Below are 27,725 nucleotides of genomic sequence, written 5' to 3' on the forward strand. Positions count from 1 at the left end.
CAGATGGCTGGCGTGCGTGAACAGCTCTTCCCTTCACCGTCTGTGCTAAAAGCTCTTTAGATATCTCTTCTCTCTTTTTAGGGGTGGGCCTGGGGTAGATTATCAAGGATACAGTCAACAACCTTTCTAGTCCACAAACAGCAGACGGCGAGTCTGGGAACAAGGTCACCGCCACGGTGCAGAATGTTCTAACATCCGCAGGGAACCAAGAACAGCAGCAAATTCTGAGCGTCTATCCAGTTATTCTAACACCAGTCTGAAAATACTTTTTTGTCTCAAGTTATTTCTTCCAATTCACGATTCCTTACAGGCTCTTTTCTCTAGAAAATAGAAGGCCGAGAGGAGACCTGATAGAGGTCTTTAAAATTATGAAGGGTGTCAATAGGACAGACGTTGAGAAGATGTTTCCATTTTGGGGGGGAGTCCAGAACTCGGGGCCATAAATATAAGACAGTCACTAATAAATCCAATCGGGAATTCAGGAGAAACGTCTTTACCCAGAGAGTGGTGAGAATGTGGAACTCGCTGCCACAGGGAGTGGTTGAGGCAAATAGCGTGGATACATTTAAGGGGAAGCTGGATAAACACATGAGGGAGAAAGGAATAGAAGGTTATGGTGATAGTGAGATGAAGGATTACATAGAATTACACAGGATATACGGCACAGAAACAGGCCATTCGGCCCAACCAGTCTATGCCGGCGTTTATGCTCCACTCGAGCCTCCTCCCGTCTTTCCTCATCTAACTCTATCAACATAACCCTCTATTCCCTTCTCCCTCATATGCTTGTCCATCCTCCCCTTAAATGCATCGATACTATTCGCTTCAACCACTCCCTGTGGTAGCGAGTTCCACATTCTCAACACTCTCTGGGTAAAGAAGTTTCTCCTGAATTCCCTGTTGGATTTCTTGGTGACTATCTTATATTGATGGCCTGTAGTTATGCTCTTCCCCACAAGTGGAAACGTGTTCTCTGTATCCTCTCTATCAAAACCTTTCATAATTTTAAGGACCTCTATTAGGTCACCCCTCAGCCTTTTTTCAACAGAAAAGAGACCCAGCCTGTTCATCCTTTCCTGAGATGTATAACCTCGCATTTCTGGTATCATCCTTGTAAATCTTCTCTGCACCCTCTCCAGTGCCTCGATATCCTTTTTATAACTGCACGCAGTACTCAAAGTGTGGTCTAACCAAGGTTCGATACTGGTTTAGCATAACTTCCCTACTTTTCAATTCTATCCCTCTAGAAATAAACCCTAGTGCTTGGTTTGCTTTTTTTTATGGCCTTGCTAACCTGTGTAGGGTGGGAGGAGGCTCGTGTGGAGCATAAACACTGGCATAGATCTGATGGATGGAGTGGCCTGTTCTGTGCTGTAAATTCGATTGTAGTTCTGTGCTTAGAATGCGAGACGTGAGCTATGGAAACCGGTGGTTACATAAAAAAAAAACCTTTAAGTTTCATCAAGCATTCACTTGCATTTTATTGGACGCTCGCTCCTTTGGAATATACAAACTGTTTTAGTTTTTTTTTTAAATGACCCTAATATCTGTGAACTAAATTCTACCTTGTTCTTTGAAATTCAGTGTTTCTTTTTTTTTTCGCTCTCTTTCAGATTTTTGGCATCTGCCTGTCTCAGAACCTGGTCAGCGATATTGAAGCAGTCAGAGCGAGCTGGTGACTCCATGGCCCATTATAGAGTGAACATGGGAGCGGCATCGAGAACAAGATAACCCAGCAGCCCTCTGAATGCCACTTGTGCGCTGAATCGTAAAATGTTCCGGGATAAGGGTGGGGGAGAGATGCACGTGATGCTTTGAGAAACCGGTTGTTTCCTTCCCTCCCTTCCCCTCCCCTTCCCTCCCCCCCACCCTCCAAAAGTGTGACTGTGATTGGAATGTGCGGGATCGATGCTGCAGTCACGAACCGCCCAGAGGAGATTCAAAACCGAGCATCTTTAGTGCCAGTCCGGCTAACCTGAGTGTGTCCTATTCTACTTACAGGCCAACTGGGCGGGTAGTGGCTTTGAACACAATTTCAAAGTAAGATAACCGAGAAGGATTTAGACGCCAGAGATAACCGTCCCTGCATTTGAAAGCACAGAGAAAACACCTCTCTTCCCTTACCCTGCACAGTGAAAAATTCAGACATCCCCCCCCCGGCCTACTAAAAGATGACTTTGGTCATAGAATTTACAACACTGAAGGAGGCCATTGGGCCCGTCATACCTGGGCCGGTGCTAGCTCTTCAACGGGAGCTGTCTACTATAATTCCCATTCCCCCGCCCCTTCCCCATACCTTGTTTTATTTCCCCACCCCCCCACCCTTTTCCAGGCAAAGACTTCACAGCATCTTGAAACACAAGACCAGGGAGTTCCTGGTCAGAGAAGAAAAATGAAGGACCTTCACAGAGTTATTTAGACCGTTGAATTTCACGTTCCTGTGCAATGGGGCAGTAATTCAATCCTGTTCCTTTTAAAGTTCTTTGCCAAATATACGTACGCTTTTTTTTAAAGTGGGGGGGAAAAAAAGGGAGAGTGTGTGTACCTTACCCAGTGGTAATTTCCTTTTTTAAACTTCCTTTCTGTTCTAAAGGAAGGCGATTACCCTTCATGTATATAAATGAAAATTCCAAGTACTAGTGTTATATTTAGGAAAAGTCGTCTTTCCTTGATAGTTTTTTTTCGAGAAGCACAAGATTAAGTCGCTGTAGGAACGAAGCAATGTTATTCAGAAGACATGTTTAAGGCTACTTTGTTGAAGCGAAATCCTACGGTAATATAAAAAAAAAACCTTTGAAGTACCGAAACCATTGGGTAAGCAGCATTTCAGAGAAATGCAATAAATTGATCCTTTAACTCGCTGCCTGTTGGACTAGTTTCCTCGCACACTTGCAAGTAATAACAGAGATATAACAGTGGTTCCCCCTTAACACTGTCAGCTGTGGCTGAGTGGGCAGCACCCTCGCGGCTGAGTGGGCAGCACCCTCGCCTCTGAGTCAGAAGGTTGTGGGTTCATAGTCCCACTCCAGGGACTTGAGCACATTAAAAAAGCTAGGCTGGCACCCCCAGTGCCAGTACTGAGGGAGCGCCGCACTGTCGGAGGTGCCGTCTTTCGGATGAGACGTTAAACCGAGGCCCCGCCTGCCCTCTCAGTTGGACGTAAAAGCTCCCATGGCCACTATTTCGAAGACGAGCAGGGGAGTTCTCCCCGGTGTCCTGGGCCCAATATTTATCCCTCAACCAACATAACAAAAACCAGATGATCTGGACATTGCTTGTTTGTGGGAGCTTGCTGTGCGTTAAATTGGCTGCTGCGCTTTCCACATCACAACAGTGACTTCAAAAGTACTTCATTGGCTGTAAAGCGCTTTGAGACGTCCGGTGGTCGTGAAAGGCGCTACAGAAATGCAAGTCTTTTTTTTTTAATCTTGCTTTCACCTTGGGTTATACTGCAATTGTTAAAACTGGGCGAGTTGTAAAAGGATGGGTTGATAAATATTCAGTATTACTTGGTTCTGGAAGACTCTCGTTTTCCTCTTGTGCCTCTTGCTAATTCTGCTTCAATCCAGCTTCTGTAGCAGTGATCGGATTTGATGGTTAAGAGCATGTTTAATCAGCTGTCTGCAGTTTGCACTGTGTTGCATGAAAACCTGCCGGAATCTCTCGCTGAAATATGACGGGATCCCCCGCCCCTCCTTAGTCCATGGAGAGTATTACCTATTCACCCACATTACACCATGGACACACCTTACCTCTGAAAGATGCAGAACAGACAAAGAGACTGTTTCGTTGCGATGTCACTGCACTGGTTTGTGCACCGTGATAATCTGCTTTTAAATAAAAATAACTACTTTCGTATATTGATGGACGTGTACTTTTAAAAATGCTAGCTTTTCACAATCGGCGCAAAAATCGTTCCTATAATTGACCCTGGCGAGTCCTCAAATATAATCGCATCTGCAAATGGGAGTGTGCGTTCCTCAACTTAAACCCGTTAGCAAAAAATGACACTTTTTTGACTTTATCGCTGAAACTTCGAAAAGGAAAACCTCATGCAATAAAGAGAGTAACTTTTTCTCCCCCCCCCCCCCCCACACAAGTGGGTTCCTAATTTCCTGCACTTATTGGGGGGGGGGGGGCGGAGAAAACTATGTGGATTAATACTAGAGCATAACTTGCAAAGGTCATCACAGTCCGAACCCTGAGTGTTACCGGCCACTTCTGAACAGCGCCTAGCTCAATCAATCAAGGGCCGGGTCGCCAACCCGCTGGGTTTGGCCATGGAGTCTCCAGGAAACATAGAAGATAGGAGCAGGAGTAGGCCATTCGGCCCCTCGAGCCTGCTCCGCCATTTAATGAGATCATGGCTGATCATCCAAGTTCAGTACCCTGTCCCTGCTTTCTCCCCATATCCCTTGATCCCTTTAGCCTTAAGAAATATATCTAACTCCTTCTTGAATATACTTAATGAATTGGCCTCAACTGCCCTTGTGTGGTAGAGAATTCCACAGGTTCACCACTCTCTGGGTGAAGAAATTCCTCCTCATCTCAGTCCTAAATGGCTTACCCCTTATCTTTAGACTGTAACCCCTGGTTCTGGACTCCCCGCCATCGGGAACATCCTTCCTGCATCCAGTCTGTCCAGTCCTGTTAGAATTTTATAAGTTTCAATGAGATCCCCTCTCATTCATTCTTCTAAACTCCAGCGAGTATAAGCCCAATCGACCCAATCTCTCCTCATACGTCATTCCTGCCATCCCAGGTATCAGTCTGGTGAATCTTCGCTGCACTCCCTCCATGGCAAGAACATCCTTCCTCAGATAAGGCGACCGAAACTGCACACAATACTCAAGATGTGGTCTCACCAAGAAATTAAAGATTAATCTCCCGGACACTGCTGCCAACAAAACCCTGGGAGAAACCAATCATTGCGTTACATTTTTTTTTGTATTTCTTCATTTTCTTCAGTTACGAAAACTGTTGGAAATTGGGGGGGATGGTCGTTTGACCAACAGTCAAGATTCATCCAGTCGGCCAGCGAAGACTCTGTTCTTCTTCCAGTTGGCCGAGGGAAGGTGGGATGCCCCCAAAGGATGGACGTGTTGGACGGCCAATGGCGGGAGGGTGGGGTTGGAAGGGCAGTCGGAGGCCTTGTGACCAAATCTCCTGGAATATGTCCAAGCAGTGTTGGCATCCTTATAGCAAGGGACAACTTCTAGCAGACTAGTGTGGTTTCGGGAACGGGTGCCTACTTTCCCGGGTGTTGGGACATCCCGGAATGGTTCTGTCCTCATTAATGTGCAGCAGTAGCTAAATGAATGCAAGTAATGACCAGCCCATTTAAACCTGAATCTACAGCAGGTTTACTGGTGCTGCATCTCCCTATTTTACTACATTCGCTGCCCATGAAATATAACTTGATTTTTTTTTTAATTGAAAACTCACGGGATCTCCTCTGATGGGTTAATGAGGTGTTGCTGAGACATAGGCCAAAAGGTTTAATCCTCCTCACGTACTGTGTGCTTTCAGTGTCAGCCGTGGCTCAGTGGGCAGCACTCTCTCTCGCCTCCGAGTCAGAAGGTTGTGGGTTCATACACCCTCAACAGGGACTTGAGCATAAAAATCTAGGCTGACGCTGGTGCAGTGCTGAGGGAGTGCTGCACTGTCAGAGGTGCCGTCCTTTCGGATGAGACTTAAACTGAGGCCCCGTCTGTGCTCTCGGGTGGACAGATGAGGCGTGTCTTAAAGGAAGAGAGAGAGGCGGGGAGATTTAGGGAGGGAATTTCAGAGCTTGGGGCCCAGGCAGCTGAAGGCACGGCCGCCAATGGTGGAGCGATTAAAATCAGAGATGCGCAAGAAGCCAGAATCGTACAATTTTATTCTGGGCTGGTACATGAAGAATGACCCTTTGAGGGAGGTGCCTGATCTCCATAGAACCAATCCCTATTATGAGGCAGCATCATGGGGGTAGGAGAGAGAACTAGAGAAGAAAAACTCATGGTACTGGTTCTGTTGTTCACAAACAGGATCGAGCTACTTCTTAACAAGATTTAAAAAGACCAGTTGCTGTATATAGAACGATGCAGTACAGAAGGAGGCCATTCGGCCCATCGTGCCTGTGCCGGCTCTTTGAAAGAGCTCTCCAATTAGACCCACTCCCCCCTGCTCTTTCCCCATAGCCCTGCAAATTTTTTCCTTTTCAAGTATTTATCCAATTTCCTTTTGCAAGTTACTATTGAATCTGCTTCCACTGCCCTTTCAGGCAGCGCATTCCAGATCACAGCAACTCGCTGCATAAAAGAACATAAGAAATAGGAGCAAGAGTTGGTCATTCGGGCCCTCGAGCCTGCTCCGCCGTTTAATAAGATCATGGCTGATCATCTACCTCAACTCCACTTTCCCACCCGATCCCCATATCCCTTAATTCCTTTAGTTCCCAAAAATTTATCGACGTCAGTCTTGAACATACTCAATGACTGAGCCTCCACAGCCCTCTAGGGTAGAGAATTCCGAAGATTCACCACCCTCTGAGTGAAGAAATTTCTCCTCATCTCAGTCCTAAATGGCTGACCCCTTATTCTGAGACTGTGACCCCTAGTTCTAGACTCCCCCGCCAGGGGAAACAACCTCCCTGCATTAACCCCATCAAGCCCCTTAAGAATTTTGTATGTTTCAATAAGATCACCTCTCATTCTTCTAAACTCTTGGGAATATAGGCCTAGTCTACTCAATCTCTCCTCATAGGACAATCCCCCCATCCCAGGAACCAGTCTGGTGAACCTTCATTGCACTCCCTCTAAGGCAAGTATATCCTTCCTTAGGTAAGGAGACCAGAACTGTACACAATACTCCAGGTGTGGTCTCACCAATGCCCTGTATAGATTTGGTTCTTTTGCCAATTATCCTAAATCTGTGTCCTCTGGTTACCAACCCTCCTGCCACTGGAAAGAGTTTCTCCTTACTTACTCTATCAAAAACATAGAAGATAGGAGCAGGAGTAGGCCATTCGGCCCCTCGAGCCTGCTCCGCCATTCGATGAGATCATGGCTGATCATCCAAACTCAGTACCCTGTCCCTGCTTTCTCCCCATATCCCTTGATACCTTTAGCTCTAAGAAATATATCTAACTCCTTCTTGAATATATTTAAAGACTTGGCCTCAACCGCCTTCTGTGGTAGAGAATTCCACTGGTTCACCACTCTCTGGGTGAAGAAATTCCTCCTTATCTCTGTCCTAAATGGCTTACCCCTTATCCTTAGACTGTGACCCCTGGTTCTGGACTCCCCGGCCATCGGGAACATTCTACCTGCATCTAATTTGTCCAGACCTGTCAGAATTTTATAAGTTTCGATGAGATTCCCCTCTCATTCTTCTAAACTCCAGCGAGTATAAGCCCAATCGACCCAATCTCTCCTCATACGTCATTCCTGCCATCCCAGGGATCAGCCTTGTGAATCTTCGCTAAACTCCTTCCATGGCAAGAACATCCTTCCTCAGATAAGGCGACCAAAACTGCACACAGTACTCAAGGTGTGGTCTCACCAAGGCCCTGTACAACTGCAGCAGGACATCCTTGCTCCTGTACTCAAACCCTTTCGCTATGAAGGCCAACATACCATTTGCCTTCTTCACCGCCTGCTGCACCTGCATGCTTACCTTCAGTGACTGGTGCACAAGGACACCCAGGTCTCGTTGCACTTCCCCTTCTCCCAATCTATTGCCATTCAGATAATAGTCTGCCTTTCTGTTTTTGACACCAAAGTGGATAACCTTGCATTTATCCACGTTATATTGCATCTGCCACGCTTCTGCCCAATCACCCAACCTGTCCAAATCATCCTGGAGTTTCTCGGTATCCTCCTCGCAGCGCACACGCCCACCCAGCTTTGTGTCGTCTGCAAACTTGGAGATATTATATCTAGTTCCCTTATCTAGATCATTAATGTATATTGTGAATAGCTGGGTCCAAGGACCGATCCCTGCGGTACCCCACTAGTCACTGCCTGCCACTCGGAAAAAGACCCGTTAACTCCTACTCTCTGCTTTCTGTCCTGATTTTGATCAGGATAGTTTTATCTGGAATATATTTGTTTTAAAAGGGTTGCCTAATGTTGAATTAAATTGAAACTCTTAAGTAGTACACGGAGTGGAAATGTATTGTCCTCTGCGTATAGTTTGTTCAGTTTTACTGTACAACTTGGTATTTAGGATTGAGTGTAAGTTGGTCAGGTGCACCACCTAGTGGATACTTTGCCACATTGTCTTTAAGTACCGAACAAAAGAAATAGGTTTAAGCAGGAGTCGGCCATTTGGCCCTAACTATTGAATCTGCTTCCACCGCCCTTTCAGGCAGAGCATGCCAGATCACAACAAATCGCTGTGTAAAAAGTACATAAGAAATAGGAGTAGGCCATTCGGCCCTTCGAGCCTGCCCCGCCATTCAATGAGATCATGGCTGATCTTCGACCTCGTCTCCACCTTTCCCGCACAAAAAGATAAGTACCCAGCCTCAACACTGAAAACTGGACTCTCCCGCAGAATTAAAATCCCGTGAAAGCGATTTCATTGCTGAAATTATAGGGTTCTTCAAAGATAGTCGCTAATAAATCCAACAGGGAATTCAGGAGACACTCCTCCTCAGAGAGTTGGTGAGAATGTGGAACTTGCTACCACAGGGAGTGGTTGAGGCGAATAGTATAGACGCATTTAAGGGGAAGCTGGATAAACACGAGGGAGGAAAGAATAGAAGGATGCGCTGATAGGGTGAGATGAAGTATTTAGATGAGCACTTGAAACGCCATAGCATACAAGGCTACGGACCAAGTGCTGGAAAATGGGATTAGAATAGACAGGGCTTGATGGCCGGCATGGACACGATGGGCCGAAGGCCTCTTTCTGTGCTGTATAACTCTGACTCTATAAGTAAGGTGGGAGGAGGCTCATGTGGACCATGAACACCGGCATGGGCCAAATGGCCTGTTTCTGTGCTGTAGCTTCTATGTAATTCTAGCCTTGCATTATATTCCAGTTGAGAGGATAAGCCTTGTGCTGCTGACACTTCTAGTGTGTGTGTGTGTGAGACTCCCTCAAATCCCGCTTACCTCGAATCCCGCTTACCTCATGCGCATGAATCTGTCTCCCGTGTGGCACAGAGTGCAGTGGTCGCCCTCTCTCGTCTTGGGACTTTATCACTGGTTTCTAGAATCCTGCTCCCACCCACATTTTATTCTCGTGTACAAGTTATTTTCGTGGATGCAGATTTGAAATAATTAGCAAAAAAAAAAGCCAGAGGGTATTTTTACACAGCGAGTTGTGATCTGGAATGCGCTGCCTGAAGGGGCGGTGGAAGCAGATTCAATAGTAACTTTCAAAAGAGAATAGGATGAAAATTTGCAGGGCTGTGGGGAAAAGAGCAGGGAGGAAGTGGGATTAATTGGAGAGCTCTTTCAATGGGCCAAATGGCCTCCTTCTGTGCTGTATGATTCAATAAATCAGAGGGCAAGGCTGAGATATGTGGCAGAGGAGGGATCCGTGTGCGTGCTTAGGGAAGGATGTAAGTTTTATACAGAATCACCCTCTCAATCTAAGCTTCTGAGCAGCTTTATTGCTTCTGTCTCCTCGATGTAGAAACCCAGGAAAGATATCTGTAATTTTATTTGGAGTTTGAATGCTACATTAACAAAATAGTAATGGTACTGCAGCCTATAGCACTGAATAAGTTTAACAAACCACTGTAGAGAGAGGAGGCCCAGTCGCTCTGTTGGTATCAAGGAGTGCTGATCTGAGAGTCTGGGTTTGAGTCCCTGCCTCAACTGACCTTGCCTTGGCTGCCCTCTAGTGCCCAGGTTCACCGCTGTGTGGCTGGGCTTCGAAGGCCGACTGTAATTTGGTAGCAGTAGGTGTTTTTTTTAGGAATGAGGGAATGATAAACTGAGGTTTACCTCCTTCGACTCCTCTTCCCTCCTCCTCCTCCCCTCTCTCTCTCCACCCTGTCTTCCTCCTCCCCTTTTCTATAGCACTGTTCCAATCGGCCAATGCGGCATAGACAACACAGGCCCGAAAGTCATACCATCCTTACTCCTCCATTGAAAGGATGTTGTGTGCGCAAACAGCGGATACACTGAGGGAAGATTACAATAAGCAGAGGTTTCAGAAGCTCATTTCTAGAAGGTTTAGAGGGGAGTTGAGGAGAACTTTTTTCACCCAGAGGGTGGTGGGGGTCTGGAACTCACTGCCTGAAAGGGTGGTAGAGGCAGAAACCCTCATCACATTTAAATAGCACTTGGATATGCACTTGAAGTGCCGTAACCTGCAGCGCTACGGACCAAGAGTTGGAACGTGGGATTAGGCTGGTGTTGGTCGGCACCGACACCATGGGCCGTAAATTTCTATTATTCTCCGACTTCGAACATGAATAGAAAAAGCGATCGAGTGGGGCGGGGGGTGTAATTAAAAACTTAGTGAAAATGATTAGTTCTAAATTAACCAGTGTTAAAGACGTTTCACCAATGGCCTCTCTCCCCTTGAGAATGTAACATTACAAGGTGCCAATTGGCCTGATTTAAGTGCAGAAAGAGGTCAGCAACTTATTTTTCCAACTGACTTGTTCAACTCTCTTAATCCTATGCACTCGAGTCAGGTTTGGGGCAAAGTACGTCTGCACCCGTCAGTAGACGGAACAGATGTAAGTGTTCGACTGTGAGGACCTTTGGGCTAGAAACTCGTCTCGGGCGGTGGTGCAGAGCGGGTGGTACCGGATCGGCCGCCCGTTATACGCAGCGCCCGATATTCAACTCTATTGCAGTCAATGGGACTGAATATCAGGCGCTGGGTGTAACGGGCGGCCGAGCCGATAGCGCCCGCTTTGCGCCATAGCCCGAGATGAATTTCTAGGCTTTTATCTCCGAGACGAGAGCGTGAATAAACCAGGTAAGTAAAAGAAAAACTACCTTGATGGCTGAAAACTAGATCTGCAATGCATCACCTTATTCATAATAGCAAATGCAACCGTTGCCATTTCCCCTGTCCGTATGGTCTTCAGAAAAAGGCTAGAACAAGCAAATAACTTACACATGTGGTGCTGTGTACACGAGAGATATTGCTGCAAACAAACGAGGAAAAATATCAAATGGTATAAATCATGTCTGTCTGGGAAGGGAGGAGTGCTAAATATAAGGATATAGGTATGCTTTTATATTTTTCTAATACAGAACAAGGACAGAACAGCTAATGTTGCAGAATTGGTTTAAGCAGTTTACTCCTGTCTTTTCCCCTCAATGACTGATGACATTGGAGAGGGTGAATTTCAGCACGTGAAGACATTGTAGTGTAAGGATAGGCACATATAGATTATTAAATAAATAAGCTGGTTGGATACTATGGAGCTAAAAGATTAAAACACAGGCTTCATAGCAGGGGGAAGAGTGTAAGAGAAGGAGATTGCTGCAATAGAAAACAGCAATAGGCTCCTGTTACCATAGAGCATTAACACCAAAGATTTGTGCAACAAAGCTATGGCTCGGGAAAAGGAATGATAGGAAGTAACAGTACGGAGTGACAAGACATGGGGCTCCTCATCCTTGTCCCTGTCCAGCAACCTGTTCAAAGGTCTAAGGCTCGTAAAACACCTGGTAGTGTTGATGCCAGCAGGAACTAGACCATAAAAAAACGCAACGTTTCACTCAGTAGGATCTTTTGCCTACTTTCAAGACCAGGTAACGTGAATAAGTTTGGCTAAGCTGTGGTCACGATTTCCCCTAGAAGTTCCCTGCACAGATTGTTTTGGACATTTAGGACTAAACGTGTACTATTTGGTATCATGTTTTAAGATTGGTGTTTTGAAAGAAGAATAATGAAGTTAATTCTCTGACATATTACTCTCTCTTAGCTTTCAGAATCTGTTAAAAGGATAAACAAAGGATTATCCCAATGACTAAATAGAAAAATAACTCCTATTGTGTTTGTCACAATCTCATTCAGCAGTGTATTTTCTAACATATCGCTGCTGGTTGGTTATTGGGCAGATTTATCAGTTGGAAAATACTGTAATTATTGACGTTTAAAAGTACTTCACTTCTTACAGCATTACCTCACAGTTAGTTAGCATTGTTTTTGTAAAGTCATTGTTGATGCCAAGATGCACCTTTTATTTGGAGATTCAGGAGTGTTCTCAGAGCTGCCTGTCTTAAATATTAAGCCTAATAACATGCAATGTTCCCATTAAGCTGCGTGGCCGCGTAGCGGTCTGGAGGTTCCCGCGCAGGCCGTTCACCAGCTATTATATGGGAGAAACCACACGTGTGCAAAAATTTGAATGGGCCGTGCAGCCACTTAAAAGGACCGCGCACCAAAAATAAAATAAGAGGGAACACTACTAATGCGTTCCAGTTTGAATTGCTAGAGTTTCCTCCTCAAATGCGATGTGCGCTTTACGTTACAATTTTGGGAAGCTCGCATTTAAAGGACTGGTCAGTGCAGTTTGAATATTTCTTTTCATGCCAAATATCCTGGACTCTTAACATTATTTTGACATACCTTTTTAACTCCGTAATACAGTCTCACTTAAAATACTGCTTCAGGAAAAGTGGTTGTGTACAGCATTTCACGATAGACGATGGTTAAAACTTTATTTTAATAGTAAAAATATATTTGCTGTGGTTACAATCGACGCAGTGAAGACATTTTTAAATTTACTTAATAGCCCATTCTAATGAAGTTCCAGCAAAGTGTGGCTTTTTAAAAAAAAAAGATATGTAAAGGTGGAAATGTCCAAAATACACTACTTACTATATGAAAATACTTGGCTTTACAGTATATGCCTGGAACAATTTTAATGCACTTGATTTACATGTAAACTATTACAAATGTCTAATTGAAACTTTATATACTGTGTATCATATTGGTTCTACAGGCATGTTTACTATGCCAATCTGAACAATGTTTCACTGTTCATTCTGTGTACCATTTTGTTCTCAAAACATGACTTTTTTTCGGGGTGGGGGACTGAGAACTGAATAAAAAGTGATTTAAAACTGGTGTAAGTTTTCTTTGACAGAAGCAGCCCTTGTTTCGCCATTCCACAGGATTCTGAGCCAAAACTATTCAATATACCTGGTCTTCCTCATTTTTCCTTTAACATCGCAATTTTACAGCACAGAAACAGGCCATTCGGCCCAACTGGTCCGTGCCGGTGTTTATGCTCCACACGAGCCTCCTCCCACCCCTCTTCATCAGCATATCCCTTCTATTCCTTTCTCCCTCGTGTGTTTATCTAGCCTCCCCTTAAATGCATCTACACTATTCGCCTCAACCACTCCCTCTGGGAGCGAGTTCCACATTCTCATCACTCTCTGGGTAAAGTTTCTCCTGAATTCATTATTGGATTTATTGATGACTATCTTACATGTTGGCCTCTAGTTTTGGACTCCCCACAATATTCTCTACGTCTACCCTATTGAACCCCATCATAATTTTAAAGACCTCATCAGGCCACCCCTCAGTCTTCTCTTTTCTCTAGAAAAGAGCCCTAGCCTGTTCAGTCCTTCCCGATAGTTATACCCTCTCAGTTCTGTTATCATCCTTTTCTGTGTCTTGTCTTTTAATGTTCTGTACCAACATTTCTGGAAAAACTTACTACACTTCATAACTTTTTGTTACAATTCGGAGAAGAAATGACTTGGAAAATGTTGGCTATCTGGCCTATGCATTATGTTAAGTATAAATAGTTAAGGTAATCCTGGCTGACAAAAGCATGCAGAAAATCCAAATGTTTAACAAAGAGAATGGTATCAATAAAACATTGTCAGAGGTGCTGCCTTTTGGATGAGATGTGAAACCAAGGTCCTGCCCAGATGGATGTTCAGGAAACTCTCATTTAAACGGCACCTAAATATCCAGAATTCTCTATTAACCGGCAAAATTCTCACTCCGAAAACAACACCTCAATAACGGGCAATGTTGCCGAGTCCAAGTCTCCCGCGGTGGCCGAGTTAGTCAGTGGGGGTAGTTCTCCAAACTGCCACTACTCGGCTTCTTGGCGCTGTCGGAAGTCGGAACACCTCAATCCCCCTGTAATAGGAGTCTGACTCTCCTGCGCTGCCGGTAGTCTCTTCCGATCCGCCATTTTACAGGGGTACTGTGTGTCTCCCACACTGCTGGTAGTCATTGCATTGCATTACCCTCAACTGGCAGTACTGTACTTATTAAAGCATCTTCCACCATCCATTTAACACATTCTGTAGGTGAGTACCCAATTACTGTACACTGCACATTATGATTTTTAAAATTTTTGTTAAAAATAGCCTCGGTAGATAACCCTCTCAGTCATCCGGAATTTTTGATCAACCGGCAACACGCCGTCCCATCAGTGCCGGATACCAAAGAGTTTCCTGTACATGGCACTATTTGCAAAAGAGCAGAATTCTCCTGGTGTCCTAGCCAACAGTTATCCCTCAGTCATTACAAGCAGCTTCCTCTCAGTCTGTCCTCCCACCCAGCCATTTAGATTGCTGAGGTGCCAGAGAATGGGCAGGCCTGTAAACTTGAGCTTAACCTGAAACTCTGCTGCCCATATCCTAACTCGCACCAAGTCCTGCTCCTGGCCTGGCAGCGCCTCGCTTTAACAATTCTCATCCTCATACTTTCAAATCCCTCCATGGTCTCGCCCCTCCCCATCTCTGTAACCGCTTACGACCCTCCGAGATCCCTGCGATCCTCCAATTCTGGCTTCTTGCGCATCCCCGACTTTCATGGGTGCCACCTGTAAGAAATGGGTTAATACTATAGTTTCCGGCTTCTACCTGCTAAAGTGAGTTAGGGCTAGAAGGCGGGGAAATGTCAGTTTCATTTCCCTGGAAACAGAAAGCAAGGACAGTGTCTTAGCCGGTAAGCATTCGGCTACAAGCGTTCTTTGTTCTGACAGCTGTCCTAGAGATTAACTCCTGCAAGGACACATCTGCAAAAAGCAAGTGATAACTCATCTGTCGGAAAATCTTGGGCCCCTGTAACTGCCTCCAGTTGAATGACTTGAACAGACAATCCCGTCAAGGTGAAAGCTTGGAGAGTCATTCTTGTTAAAAATTGATGTCCAGCTAATTGGATGAGGTAATACTTTGAAACATGCGGATTCTCACGTAGCCAGAGTGGAAGAAAGCTATGAAGGGGGGGGGGGGGGGGGGGGGGTAGTAGAATAAACACTTCAGAATTCAACAAGGCTTGTCCAGCCATTTCCCCTCGTGCTCTAAAACCTGTGAGGCGATGAATTCTCTGGTAATTTGTTATACCATAGTGCCTTACGTCTATGTATAATTATTATTAATAAGTTATTGTAGATGTGTAACTGTTGGTAGTAATGGTTATCCTTGTATGCTTAATGCCTATGAAAGCCAGTAATTGCCGCTGAACCCAATTATCTTGTGGAATTGCTTATAAATTTATAAGAACATCCATTCCTTAACACACCATTGTGACCGTGCTTTCAGCTGCCCAGGTGCTAAGCACGGGGTACTCCCTCCCTAAACCTCTCTTTTCCTTTAAGATGCTCCTTAAAACCTACCTCTTCAACCAAGCTTCTGATCACTTCTCCCAATATATCTTTATGTGGCTCGGTGTCAAACTTTGTTGATAACACTCCTGTGATGTTTTACTACGTTAAAGGCGCCATCTGTCTGTCCAAATGCAAGTTGTTGCTGATGCTCCTCAAACATCTTCTTTCAGGTGAGTACCGATGACTCAGGCGAGTTCCGAACGCCAAAGCCCTGACTGGCTATCCACTTGGCCTATGATGGAAAGGTGACATAATCTCACCGATCTCTCTCTCTTCTGGCTCCCTCCTGCTCTGTGAATCACTTTTTTTTTTTTTATTAGTTACTAAGATGTGGGCATCGCTGGCAAAGGCCAGCATTTAATGCCCATCCCTAACTGCCCTTGGAGAAGATGGTGGTGAGCCGCCTTCTTGAATCCCTGCAGTACAACCGAGTGGCTTTCTAGGCCATTTCAGAGGGCAGTTAAGAGTCAAGCACATTGCTGTGGGGCTGGAGTCACATACACTAGACCAGGTAAGGACGACAGATTTCCTTCCCTAAAGGTAAGGATGGCAGATTTCCTTCCCTAAATGGCATTAGTGAATCAGATGGGATTTTACAACAATCTGGTAGTTTATGGTCACCATTACTAATTTATTTAACTGAATTTAAATTCTCCAGCTGCCGTGGTGGGATTTGAACTCACATCTCTGGATCATTGGATTACTAGTCCAGTAACATAACTACCGTACCTGGTAACCACATCCTCATTGGTGCCAATTCCCCATGGATGTAAATATCTGAGCGACTGAGTAAGAAAACAAGTGATCCACTGTGTGACAGTGAGAGGGCTGTGGCAGAGGAATAGATTGGGGTAGGAGTTTGCTCCTGGGATGCCTGCAAAGCCCTTCACTCAACAGTCTCTTCCACTAAGGGGGTGATTTTGCCAATGGGGGTGCGTTGGAGGCGGGACTGCTACTTGTCAGGTTTTAGTCCTGCCTCCATCGACTTCTGGCCAACCCACACTATTTTCCCTCGATTGACCTTGTTACGCCCGCCCAGCAGGCTTAGCAGGCCAATTAATGGTAAGTCGGTTACAGGGAACGTCAGCGTATGACATTTCATCTGTCAAAAATTGACAGATGAATTGTCATCGTTTGACAGCTCTGTGAAGCTGTCAAACACTGACATTCTCTGTTGTTTGATGAGTCCTTGTACTCAAGACTCATCAAACCTCTTTTGTGAGCAGAAATTAGATGGCTGTTGCATTGGAGAATGCAGCAGCCATCTGTCATCTCTGCCGGTGAGATGCGAGACTCTCCACATCCCCAACCGTTGAAGCCTGCAGGAAGAAACAAAGGTAAGTAAACATTTTCTCTCACTTTCCACTCACCTGCAGTCTTGTGCACTCAATGCCACAGCCACCTCCCTCCACGTGACATGCGAGACACCTTTCTGAAGTTGCCTTCCATAGGCATCCCGTATTCTCTCTCCTTTGCTGCACGTCGTGCAGGATTGTTTGAAGGTTGGTCTAATTGAAATTGTATGCTCTTTTCTGCCACTATACAATGTGCTTCTTTGGATGCCTGTTGCTGCAATATTCAGCCATTTTTGGCTTTTTAAAGACTGCACTCCTAATTTCCAAGCCCTCCCACTGCATTACTCCCGTGTTACCCAGGAGTTATGCTACTGAACCGCCACTGGATATTTAAATAAGCTAACCCTGCAATTTATGATGGGGGGTCTGAAGGTCTGGCGCTGGGGTGCAACACCAGCACAACTGGGACTATGTCGTTTCAGAGCCTGAGTACCATCTGGAATTGCAGCATCTAAGATTATCTTCTATTTTTGAGTGAAAGTCAATGGAGTAGAATTTCTACCATGGTTCACCCAATCTCCCGCTGTAATGTCAGCAGAAGTTTGGATGAAACCCTGGAGAAATGGTGTAAATGGCTGTTTATGCTGTTTCTCTGGGGTTACGGTCACTTTTCCAAAGTTAGGGCATGAGATCAGGAGAGCTCCCGTGGAAATCCTACCCCAACATACCTCATCCTATTGACCCCTGAAGAAAGGGGAAGATGTGGAGAAATTACAGGAGTGGACCAGTTGAGGCACTTGAAGGAGAAGGTGCCAGCAGAGGGGGGAGAAAGAGACCAAGGTGTGATTTGACAAGCTGGGCCACACCACCACCGTCGTAGCTGTTTGGGAAGGAAAGTATAACCAGGCAAGGAGGCTTCAGTAAAAGGGGCAAGGTGTCGTCATGTAGGAGCCAAGTTTCAGTCAAAAGCCATGATGTTACTACAACCATCCATAACACAGTGATTTACAAGGGCCATGTTCATGAGTGAACAGACATTCAGGAGGGAAATGTGAACAACAGGACTCATAAGATGGTCAGGCAAAATACTTCCAAAATAACTAACCGGGAGTAAGTGGAATCCATACTGCTCAATGAATCCTGCTCTTAAAACACAGCACATACACAGTTGGGAACTCGAGATTTAATTTATTAATTCTAGGTACCATGATTTTACATCATTAACAGCCAACATCTGGACACCTGGGGAGGACTGATGATGCACGCTAGTTTTTTTTTCCTGTGGCTTTTGGAAGCATTAAGAATGGAGCAAGCTTCAACATCTGAATCTAAAGGAAAACCCAGGTTTAATTTCTGCGTCCTGCATTGTCTCCAGTCGGTAGCATTATATTGCCGCACGGAATGGGGGTATCTGTACGGGAGGTGTGCGTTTTCTTTTCTATAAACATTGTCACATTGTTATTTTACTATAACATGCAAGTTCTACCACATTGCTTCAGGCAACAAGGGACATTAAGTGGACATGGAATGACAAATGGCTATTTTTTTTTTTTTTTTAAAACCACAGCTTACAGCTGAAGGTACTTGGTCCCAGTTTTTTTTTTGTCAAGACTGGACCAATCTAATGCATGCACAAGAGGTGAGAAGCAAGGGCGCTGCAGGAGCAGTTCACGGCAGACAAAGGTGACCCAGTGACAAGACGCTGAAGAACAGGCAAACGGGCAACAAATCTCAGCTTTCTACAATCAGTCTTTGCTCCGTCACTAAAGCCTGCTGGGCTACAAGTTTATTCTCGTGGCAGCGAAGCTTTGACACAACCTCTTTGAACGGCATATTTTGTGCTTCCTTCCTAAGAAGTTCTGAAGACAAGAAAACAAAACAAAAACTTGTTTAGAATCCATGACTACAAACGTGCAAAATAATGCAGTCAAGCATCAGCTACAAAAGTCTGGTTGATGCAAACTTATGGTTGTAATGGTGCGTGCGCTGGTAGCAGCTCCACAAAATCTACGAAACGCTATTATTACACACAGCAACTTGACACTATCAGGCTTGTACCATGTATCATTATATCATTGCTTGGCAGTCATAGGACATGATTGATGCCAAAACATCCCTCCACAGAACCCTTGCACACTGACAATTTAGAAAGCATCAAAAAATAGTCTGCAGTGAGAATAGAGAAAGACTTGCATTTCGACAGCGCCTTTCACGACCGCTGGACATCCCAAAGCGCTTTACAGCCAATGAAGTACCTTTGTGAAGTGTAGTCACTGTTGTAATGTGGGAAACGCGGCAGCCAATTTGCGCACAGCAAGCTCCCACAAACCGCAATGTGATAAATGACCAGATAATCTATTTTAGTGATGTTGATTGAGGGATAAAGGGGTGAGAGAAGCTCCAACCAGATGGCCAGCCACAAGTGAATCCCTGGTGATGACTATATTCGAAACATCATTTGAATGAAGCAGAACGACTATTCTGTTGGAAAGAAAGCTTGCTTGGCACACAATTATAAACTTAAATAGTGAACTATAAAAAAAAAAGCACTCGGGGAAATATTCAATTAACCGTGGAATCCTATAATTGTTTGCTTTCACCCAATTTTCTTCAGGCGCATCATAGAAGTGCAATGGGAACGACAAAATTAACATTGGAAACAGGGAGGGTGGGGGATGTAAATGAGAAATCCTCTCAACCAAGAATGGAAAGGAAACATTTATTAAAACATTTTTTTTTTTTTTTTTTTTTAAGTAAATACTGGCTGTAGAGGATTCCCAGAACAGCCAGTGCCTGAGAAACAAAGTCCGAGAGTCCTGAATATTACAGCCGAGAGGTGTAGAAGTAGAAAGACAGGTACATGCACATGCAAAAGTGGAGAACTCTTTAAGAATAAAATTAGGAGCAGGAGTCAGCCATTCGGCCCCTCTAGCCTGCTCCGCCATTCAATAAGATCATAGCTGATGATCGACCTCAACTCCAATTCCCCGCCCGATCCCCATATCCCTCGATTCCCTTAGAGTCCAAAAATCTATCTATCGCAGCCTTGCATATACTCAACGACTCAGCATCCACAGCTCCTTGGGGTAGAGAATTCCAAATATTCACAACCCTCTGAGTGAAGAAATTCCTCCTCATCGCAGTCTTAAATGGCCGACCCCTTATCCTGAGACTATGCCCCCTAGTTCTAGACTCCCCTGCCAGGGGAAACAACCTCTCAGCATCTACCCTGTCAATTGGAGTACTGTGTGCAATTCTGGTCGCCATATTATGAAAAGAATATAGAGGCAATGGAGAGGGTGCAGAGAAGATTTACAAGGATGATACCAGAAATGCGAGGGTACACCGATCAGGAAAGGATGAACAGGCTGGGTCTCTTTTCTCTTGAAAAGAGAAGGCGGAGGGGTGACCTAATAGAGGTCTTTAAAATTATGAAAGGTTTTGATAGAGTGGATACAGAGAGAGTGTTTCCACTTGTGGGGAAGAGCAAAACTCAAGGCCATTAATACAAGACAGTCACCAAGAAATCCAATAGGGAATTCAGAAGAAACTTCTTTACCCAGAGAGTGGTGAGAATGTGGAACTCGCTACCAGAGGGAGTGGTTGAAGCGAATAGTATAGATGTATACAAGGGGCGGTTAGATAAGCATATGAGGGAGAAGGGAATAGAGGGTTACACTGATAGAGTTAGATGAGGAAAGATGGGAGGAGGCTCGAGTGGAGCATAAACACTGGCATGGACTGGTTGGGCCGAATGGCCTGTTTCTGTGCCGTATATCCTGTGTAATCCCCCCTCAGAATCTTGTATGTTCCAATGAGATCACCTCTCATTCTTCTAAACTCCAGAGAGTATAGGCCCAATCTACTCAATCTCTCCTCATAGGACAACCCTCTCATCCTAGGGGTCAATCTAGTGAACCTTCGTTGCACCGCCTCGAAGGCATGGACGTCCTTTCTCAGAGATCAAAACTGTGCACAGTACGCCAGGTCTCACCAAAGCCCTGTACAATAGTAAGACTTCCTTACTCTTGTACTCCAACCCCCTTGCAATCACTGTATTGATGCCTTATTCCATTCCCCATTCTAGTTAACTTTATAATCGTGTCTGTTTAACAAAATCACATTTTAAAGAGCAGAATTTTGTTCAGACGTAAACATTGATACACCACTGCTGGGGTGGGTACTTGCTTAGCAGTTAAGAGAGACCCATTAGGAAAATCAGCAATCATTATTAGTACAAATGCAGCCAAAATCTCTGGGATGAATCAGCATCAACCACGCGGTCTCCCCCACAAACCCTTGCATAGCCAGTACCCAATGATTTTTTTAAATTCATTCACGGGATGTGGACGTGGCCAGCATTTATTGCACACCCCTAATTGCCCTCGAGAAGGTGGTGGTGAGCCGCCTTCTTGAATACAACATTTCGGAGTCAAGAGTCAACCATATTGCTGTGGGTCTGGAGTCACAGACCGGGGGCAAGGACGGCAGATTTCCTTCTAGTTGGGTTTTACCGACGATCCAGTGGTTTCATGGTCACCATTACTGACACTAGCTTTTTAAATTCCAGATTTATTTAATTATTTGAATTTAAATTCCCCAGCTGCCAATCTGGTTGGATTTGAACTCCCGTCTCCGGATCCTGAGACAGGCCTCTGGATTACTAGTCCAGTAACTCAACCACAATGCTACCGTACCCCATTGAACGATGTCATCAACACCACTCGCGTTCACATGATTGAGCAAAAAGGGATGCTCATCACAATTTGATGTAATTGTCGAATTTTTTCTCCCCCCAAAAGGAGCCACAGTTGGAGAGAGTCGGTCTTCAAACAATGTGTTAATATCGCGACGGGGGGAAACTGGGTTAAAAAGAGTTGCTGAATCTAACTGTGAGAGGAATTTAATAAAGATCTTTAGAGATGCTCCAGCAAGCCTGTAATTTTAACTGAACATTGTAATTCAGATCTGTCACACTAACTCCTCCAAGGCAGTTTCCATCAATATTACTGACATTCACTGCTTTCTACCCCCGCACTTTAAAAAAAAATAATTTTCAACTGTTTTGATTATTAATGGTAATACTGATGGGGTCTCCAGGCCTAATAAGCCTCCGGATTCAGGAATAAACAAAGTGATTACAAATGTTTAGCACTTTATTGACAACATCTGGCCAATCTAAACTTGGAATGCATGACAAGGAAATTACTAGTGACATAGAGAAACCAGACTAGCCTGCTATTACTTTAGCTTCAGCAGGCATTCACACATCAAGTACAGGAAATCTGATCAATGTAGCTGCTACAAAGGCACTGAAGGACCGCTAAAGACACGGAGTTTAGCTAGCCAGCAGCAAGCTGACCTGTCAGCCAGAAGGAATCGTGGGTTTTAATGGCTCTAATCGTGTAGGCAAAATCTAGTACACTGGCACCGAGACACCCAAAGGTCCTATTGGCTTGTTCTCACTAGCTTTGGAAGACCCTTTAGCCTATTGCTGCCAAATTAAAAATGTTTTTGCTGCACTGCAATGTTTATTCAGCAGCAGCAAGAGTGAACAGGCTGGGGCTCTTTTCTAGAAAAAATAAGACTGAGAGTTGACCTGATAGAGGTCTTCAAGATTATGAAAGGGTGGGATAGGGTAGACGTAGAGAAGGCGTTTCCCCTTGCGGACAAGACCAGAAAAAAGGGCCATCAATATAAGATAGTCACTAATAAATCCAATAGGGAATTCAGGAGAAACTTCTTTACCCAGAGAGTGTGGCGAGAATGTGGAACTCGCTACCACAGGGAGTGGTTAAGGTGAATAGCAGAGATGCATTTAAGGGGAAGCTGGATAAACACATGAGTGAGAAAGGAATAGAAGGATATGTTGATAGGGCGAAATAAACATGGGTGGGAGGAGGCTGGTGTGGAGCATAAACACCGGCACGGACCAGTTGGGCCGAATGGCCTGTTTCTGTGCTGTAAATACTTTGTATCAATTGCACTATTCTGATTTGTAGACAAGGTTATGTATTAACAAGGACTGCTTGTGTCCACTAGCCTCACCTGATCCCATTATGGTACAAATCATTATCATTGAGTTGTACTTGATTTCGGGTGCACTGACATCATCAGAAAGCAATTTGTGTAGAATCTGCACAAGTTTAGCATTCTCCAGATCCTGTTCAGCTGTACCTAGCAGGGGAGAAAACAAAAAGGTATGTCAAAACTGAGTTTTTAGAAACAAAATATAAGTTTTTAAACCATATAATTTCCATTGGCCACAATAGATTGACTCTGTCCATGAAGCTGCTTCTCTTCACACACACACTAAAATAAATCTCACGCTAAACATTTCCCTTGCAAACGTACTGCGACCAAGGAACAGGACATCATGGCTGTCCTTGTGGTCACAAACACAATGACAGAACCAAGGTGCGATGCTTTGCTGCGGTGGGAACGCATCAGATCTTTTGACACTGCTGTGTGCCTCATCACTCTGAAGTGTGATAAATCTGGCTCATGTATATTACTAACTTCTGATGTATTCTAAAATGAATTTATATTTATTCCGAATCATGGTAATTGTACTGAACGGAAGACATATTGAGAGTCTGCTTGGGTTATATGCATCCGAAGTGAACCCAAGCCTGTAATGTACTTGCTACTTTGTTGTTCGTGTTCAATCGGATCTGCCTGTGGATAAATATAGGGCTCAAATTGGTCTATATTTTTAAAACTACTGTCCAGAAACACCACAGGCGTAACAGACATCAGAAACAATAAACTGACGTCAGCAAAGCAGCTGCAACTGATTTTCTCAAGCTACAAAATTCAAATCCTTCAATGAAGTACTCAGTCAATCTCAGAGTGAAGATATTTATCACTGGCCTCAACATTTCCTCTACTGAATACTAGGTGGCACGATGCCTCTGCTGTGGTGGTTTGCTATTTCCTTTGTAAATGCATCTATCATTAGACGCGGGGGAAATAAAAAGAGCTGATAACTACAGAATCTGTACAACTACAATATAACAGATCAGAAAGCAATGAGGTATGTTGGAGCGCTAATGTGCTGTACTATGTCAGCACTTTCCCCACATTGTGAGTTATTGTTCTCACTCATGCTGTCAGGGGAAGCGCTGAGCAGAGTATCACACCAGGATAGGAACAGTCTTTTTTTGGTTTATAGGCAGAGAGTATTAATTATTTCTAAAGATGCAATATTGTAATTATCAGCAGGCATTTCCTCTGGACGGTACTTCATTTTAGTTTAAAATAAAATCCTATTTCAGCCTTTGTTCCTTTCTGTATAAAATTAAACATCAGCCCGTCAATGCACTACTGCATCTACTGAAGCAACTCATTGGAAAAGCTCATTCAAAACAGAATTAAAAAAAAAAAAAAAAAATCCCTTCCTCTCCAACACTTGCTAGGGCAAGTCCAAACCGGCAATGGCTATCGCCAGGTAGATCGTCCGAGTAGCCACAATTCACGCACAGAGTCTAAACATTAAGCTCAGTTAAGCTATTACACCAAAGGGGCACCGCAGGCCAGTTTGATCTTGCTCTCCCCCTACACATGCACTATTTCAGAAAGGGAGATTGGGATAGCTATTGAAAATCCTTGCAGATATTCACTCTCCCTAAATCAACTGTGGTGGTGCCAACGTGGCCAAGGTCAGCTAGCTCAGTATAAGGAGGGAATGAATTTTGGATCATAGCTGAGTTGCACATCATAGTGTCTTCATTAACTAAACCATTGCAGTAGTTGAGCCCTATGTTAAATAAAGAAAATCGGCATGAAATACTTAACCCTCTTGGCACTCTGTATCAAGACAGAGGACTGACATATCAAAACACAGACTATAGGTGTCCCCGAGTTTTTGTTAACAAAGTCTATATTGCACAGCAATGTTCCCCCTAATTTTTTTTTGGGTGTGCAGCCCAGTCAGTTTTGCGCACGTGCGAAATTTAACATTGGAAAGACCTGCCCCAGGCGGCGCAGGAGCAGTGGAGAGCTGCGCGGCCGCACAGCTTAGAGGGAACGTTGTTGCACAGTAGAGTAGTTAAGTGATGATCCTTACACCACTTGGCTCTGTGTTTCAATCTGGCCTAAGAAAATGAAATAGTTCTCGTATCAGTCAAATAATTCTGAGCGGTATAAACTGAGTGTCAAGTGGAAATGTGCTTAAATTTAGCATCAGTTTATTCAGAGTGGTATTAAAGATAATTTACATAGAAGATAGTAGCAGGAGTAGGCCATTCGGCTCCTCGAGCCTGCTCCGCCATTCAATGCGATCATGGCTGATCATCCAAATTCAGTACCCTGCCTGCTTTCTCCCCATATCCCTTGATCCCTTTAGCCGTAAGAAATATATCCAACTCCTTCTTGAATATATTTAATGAATTGGCCTCTACTGCCTTCTGTGGTAGAGAATTCCACAGGTTCACCACTCTCTGGGTGAAGAAATTCCTCCTCATTTCTGTCGTAAATGGCTTACCCCTTATCCTTAGACTGTGACCCCTGGTTCTGGACTCCTCGACCATCGGGAACATCCTTCCTGCATCTAGTCTGTCCAGTCCTGTCAGAATTTTATAAGTTTCAATGAGATCCCCTCTCATTCTTCTAAACTCCAGCGAGTACAAGCCCAATCGTCCCAATCTCTCCTCATACGTCATTCCTGCCATCCCAGGTATCAGCCTGGTGAATCTTCGCTGAACTCCTTCCAGGGCAAGAACATCCTTCCTCGGGTAAGGCGACCAAAACTGCACACAATGCTCAAGGTGTGGTCTCACCAAGGCCCTGTACAACTGCAGCAAGACATCCTTGTTCCTGTACTCGAACCCTCTCACTACGAAGGCCAACATACTAGCAAAGGATCCCCTTGGAACGAGTGACCATAACATGGTTGAGTTCCATATTCAATTAGAGGGTGAGAAGGTTGGATCTCAAACAAGCGTGCTGAGCTTGAATAAAGGAGACTATGAAGGTATGAGAGCGGAATTAATTAGAGTGGACTGGGAAAATAGATTAAAGGGTAAGACGGTACATGACCAGTGGTGTAAATTTAAGGAGTTATTTTACAACTTCCAAAAAAAATATATTCCACTGAGGAAAAAAGGGTGTAAAAGAAAAGATAGCCATCCGTGGCTAAGTAAAGTAATTAAGGATAGTATCCGACTAAAAACAAGGGCATATAAGGTAGCCAAATCTAGTGGGAGGATGGAAGATTGGGAAGTCTTTAAAAGACAGCAAAAAATAACTAAAAGATTGATTAAGAAAGGGAAGATGGATTATGAAAGTAAATTAGCAAAAAATATAAAAACAGACAGTAAAAGTTTCTATAGTTATATAAAAAGAAAAAGGGTGGCTAAAGTAAATGTTGGTCCCTTAGAGGATGAGACCGGGAAATTAATGGTGGGAAACATGGAGATGGCAAAAACACTGAACAATTATTTTGTATCAGTCTTTACAGTAGAGGACACTAAGAATATCCCAACACTGGACAAACAGGGGGCTCTAGGGGGGAGGAGCTAAATACGATTAAAATCACTAAGGAAGTGGTACTTGGTAAAATAATGGGACTTAAGCAGGATAAATCCCCTGGACCTGATGGCTTGCATCCTAGGGTCTTGAGGGAAGTAGCGGTAGGGATTGTGGATGCATTGGTAATAATTTTCCAAAACTCACTGGACTCAGCAAAGGTCCCGGCAGATTGGAAAACTGCTAATGTAACACCCTTATTTAAAAAGGGTAGTAGGCAGAAGGCTGGAAACTATAGACCTGTTAGCCTAACATCTGTGGTTGGTAAAATGTTAAGAGTCCATTATTAAGGAGACAGTAACGGGACATTTGGATAAACATAATTTAATAGGACAAACTCAGCATGGTTTCATGAAGGGGAAGTCATGTTTGACAAATTTGCTTGAGTTTTTTGAGGAAGTAACATACAGGGTGGATAAAGGGGAACCAGTGGACGTAGTGTATTTAGACTTCCAAAAGGCATTTGACAAGGTGCCACACAGAAGATTATTGCTCAAGATAAAAAATCATGGGATTGGGGGTAATATTCTGGCGTGGGTGGAGGATTGGCTCTCTAACAGAAAGCAGAGAGTTGGGATAAATGGTTCGTTCTCAGATTGGCAATCAGTAACTAGTGGTGTTCCGCAGGGGTCAGTGCTGGGTCCCCAACTCTTTACAATCTATATTAACTATTTGGAGGAGGGGACCGAGTGTAACATATCAAAGTTTGCAGATGATACAAAGATGGGACGGAAAGTAGTGAGTGAGGAGGACATAAAAAACCTGCAAAGGGACATAGACAGGCTAAGTGGGCAGAGATTTGGCAGATGGAATACAATACTGGAAAGTGTGAGGTTATGCACTTCGGCAGGAAAAATCATAGAGCAAGTTATTATCTTAATGGCAAGAAACTGGAAAGTACTGTAGTACAAAGGGATCTGGGGGTCCTGGTGCACGAAACTCAAAAAGTTAGTATGCAGGTGCAGCAAGTGATCAAGAAGGCCAATGGAATGTTGGCTTTTATTGCTAGGGGGATGGAATATAAAAACAGGGAGGTATTGCTGCAGTTGTACAAGGTATTGGTGAGACCGCACCTGGAATACTGCATACAGTTTTGGTGTCCATACTTAAGAAAAGACATACTTGCTCTCGAGTCAGTACAAAGAAGGTTCACTCGGTTAATCCCGGGGATGAGGGGGTGGTCATATGAGGAGAGGTTGAGTAGATTGGGACTCTACTCATTGGAGTTCAGAAGAATGAGAGGCGATCTTATTGAAACATATAAGATTGTGAAGGGGTTGGATCGGGTGGATGCGGTGAGGATGTTCCCAATGATGGGTGAAACTAGAACTAGGGGGCATAATCTTAAAATAAGGGGC

General features: G+C 44.3%; 2 protein-coding genes across 6 annotated transcripts in view; one reads left to right on the plus strand and one right to left on the minus strand.

The window, feature by feature from the left end:
- LOC147122536 (tetraspanin-5-like) overlaps positions 1–13,031 on the plus strand; it is a 30,949-nt gene extending 17,918 nt beyond the window's left edge. The window contains exon 6 of the mRNA XM_086005166.1: positions 1,614–13,031. Within this exon, the coding sequence (XP_085861292.1) occupies positions 1,614–1,679 (66 nt within the window). The 3' untranslated portion in view covers positions 1,680–13,031. The remainder of the gene's footprint in view (positions 1–1,613) is intronic.
- Positions 13,032–18,012: 4,981 nt separating this feature from the next.
- Positions 18,013–27,725, minus strand: part of rap1gds1 (RAP1, GTP-GDP dissociation stimulator 1) — a 94,448-nt gene continuing 84,735 nt past the window's right edge. For all 5 annotated transcript variants that reach the window (XM_086006395.1, XM_086006386.1, XM_086006377.1 and 2 more), the window contains 2 exons: positions 22,888–23,016; positions 18,013–18,698 (listed from right to left, as the gene is read on the minus strand). In XM_086006395.1, coding sequence (XP_085862521.1) covers positions 18,571–18,698; positions 22,888–23,016 — 257 coding nt within the window. In that variant the 3' untranslated portion in view covers positions 18,013–18,570. The remainder of the gene's footprint in view (positions 18,699–22,887; positions 23,017–27,725) is intronic.

This window comes from Somniosus microcephalus, chromosome 2, assembly GCF_052327205.1.
Source record: "Somniosus microcephalus isolate GS21.2 chromosome 2, FLI_Smic_1.0, whole genome shotgun sequence".
Classification (NCBI taxonomy): Eukaryota; Metazoa; Chordata; class Chondrichthyes; order Squaliformes; family Somniosidae; genus Somniosus; species Somniosus microcephalus.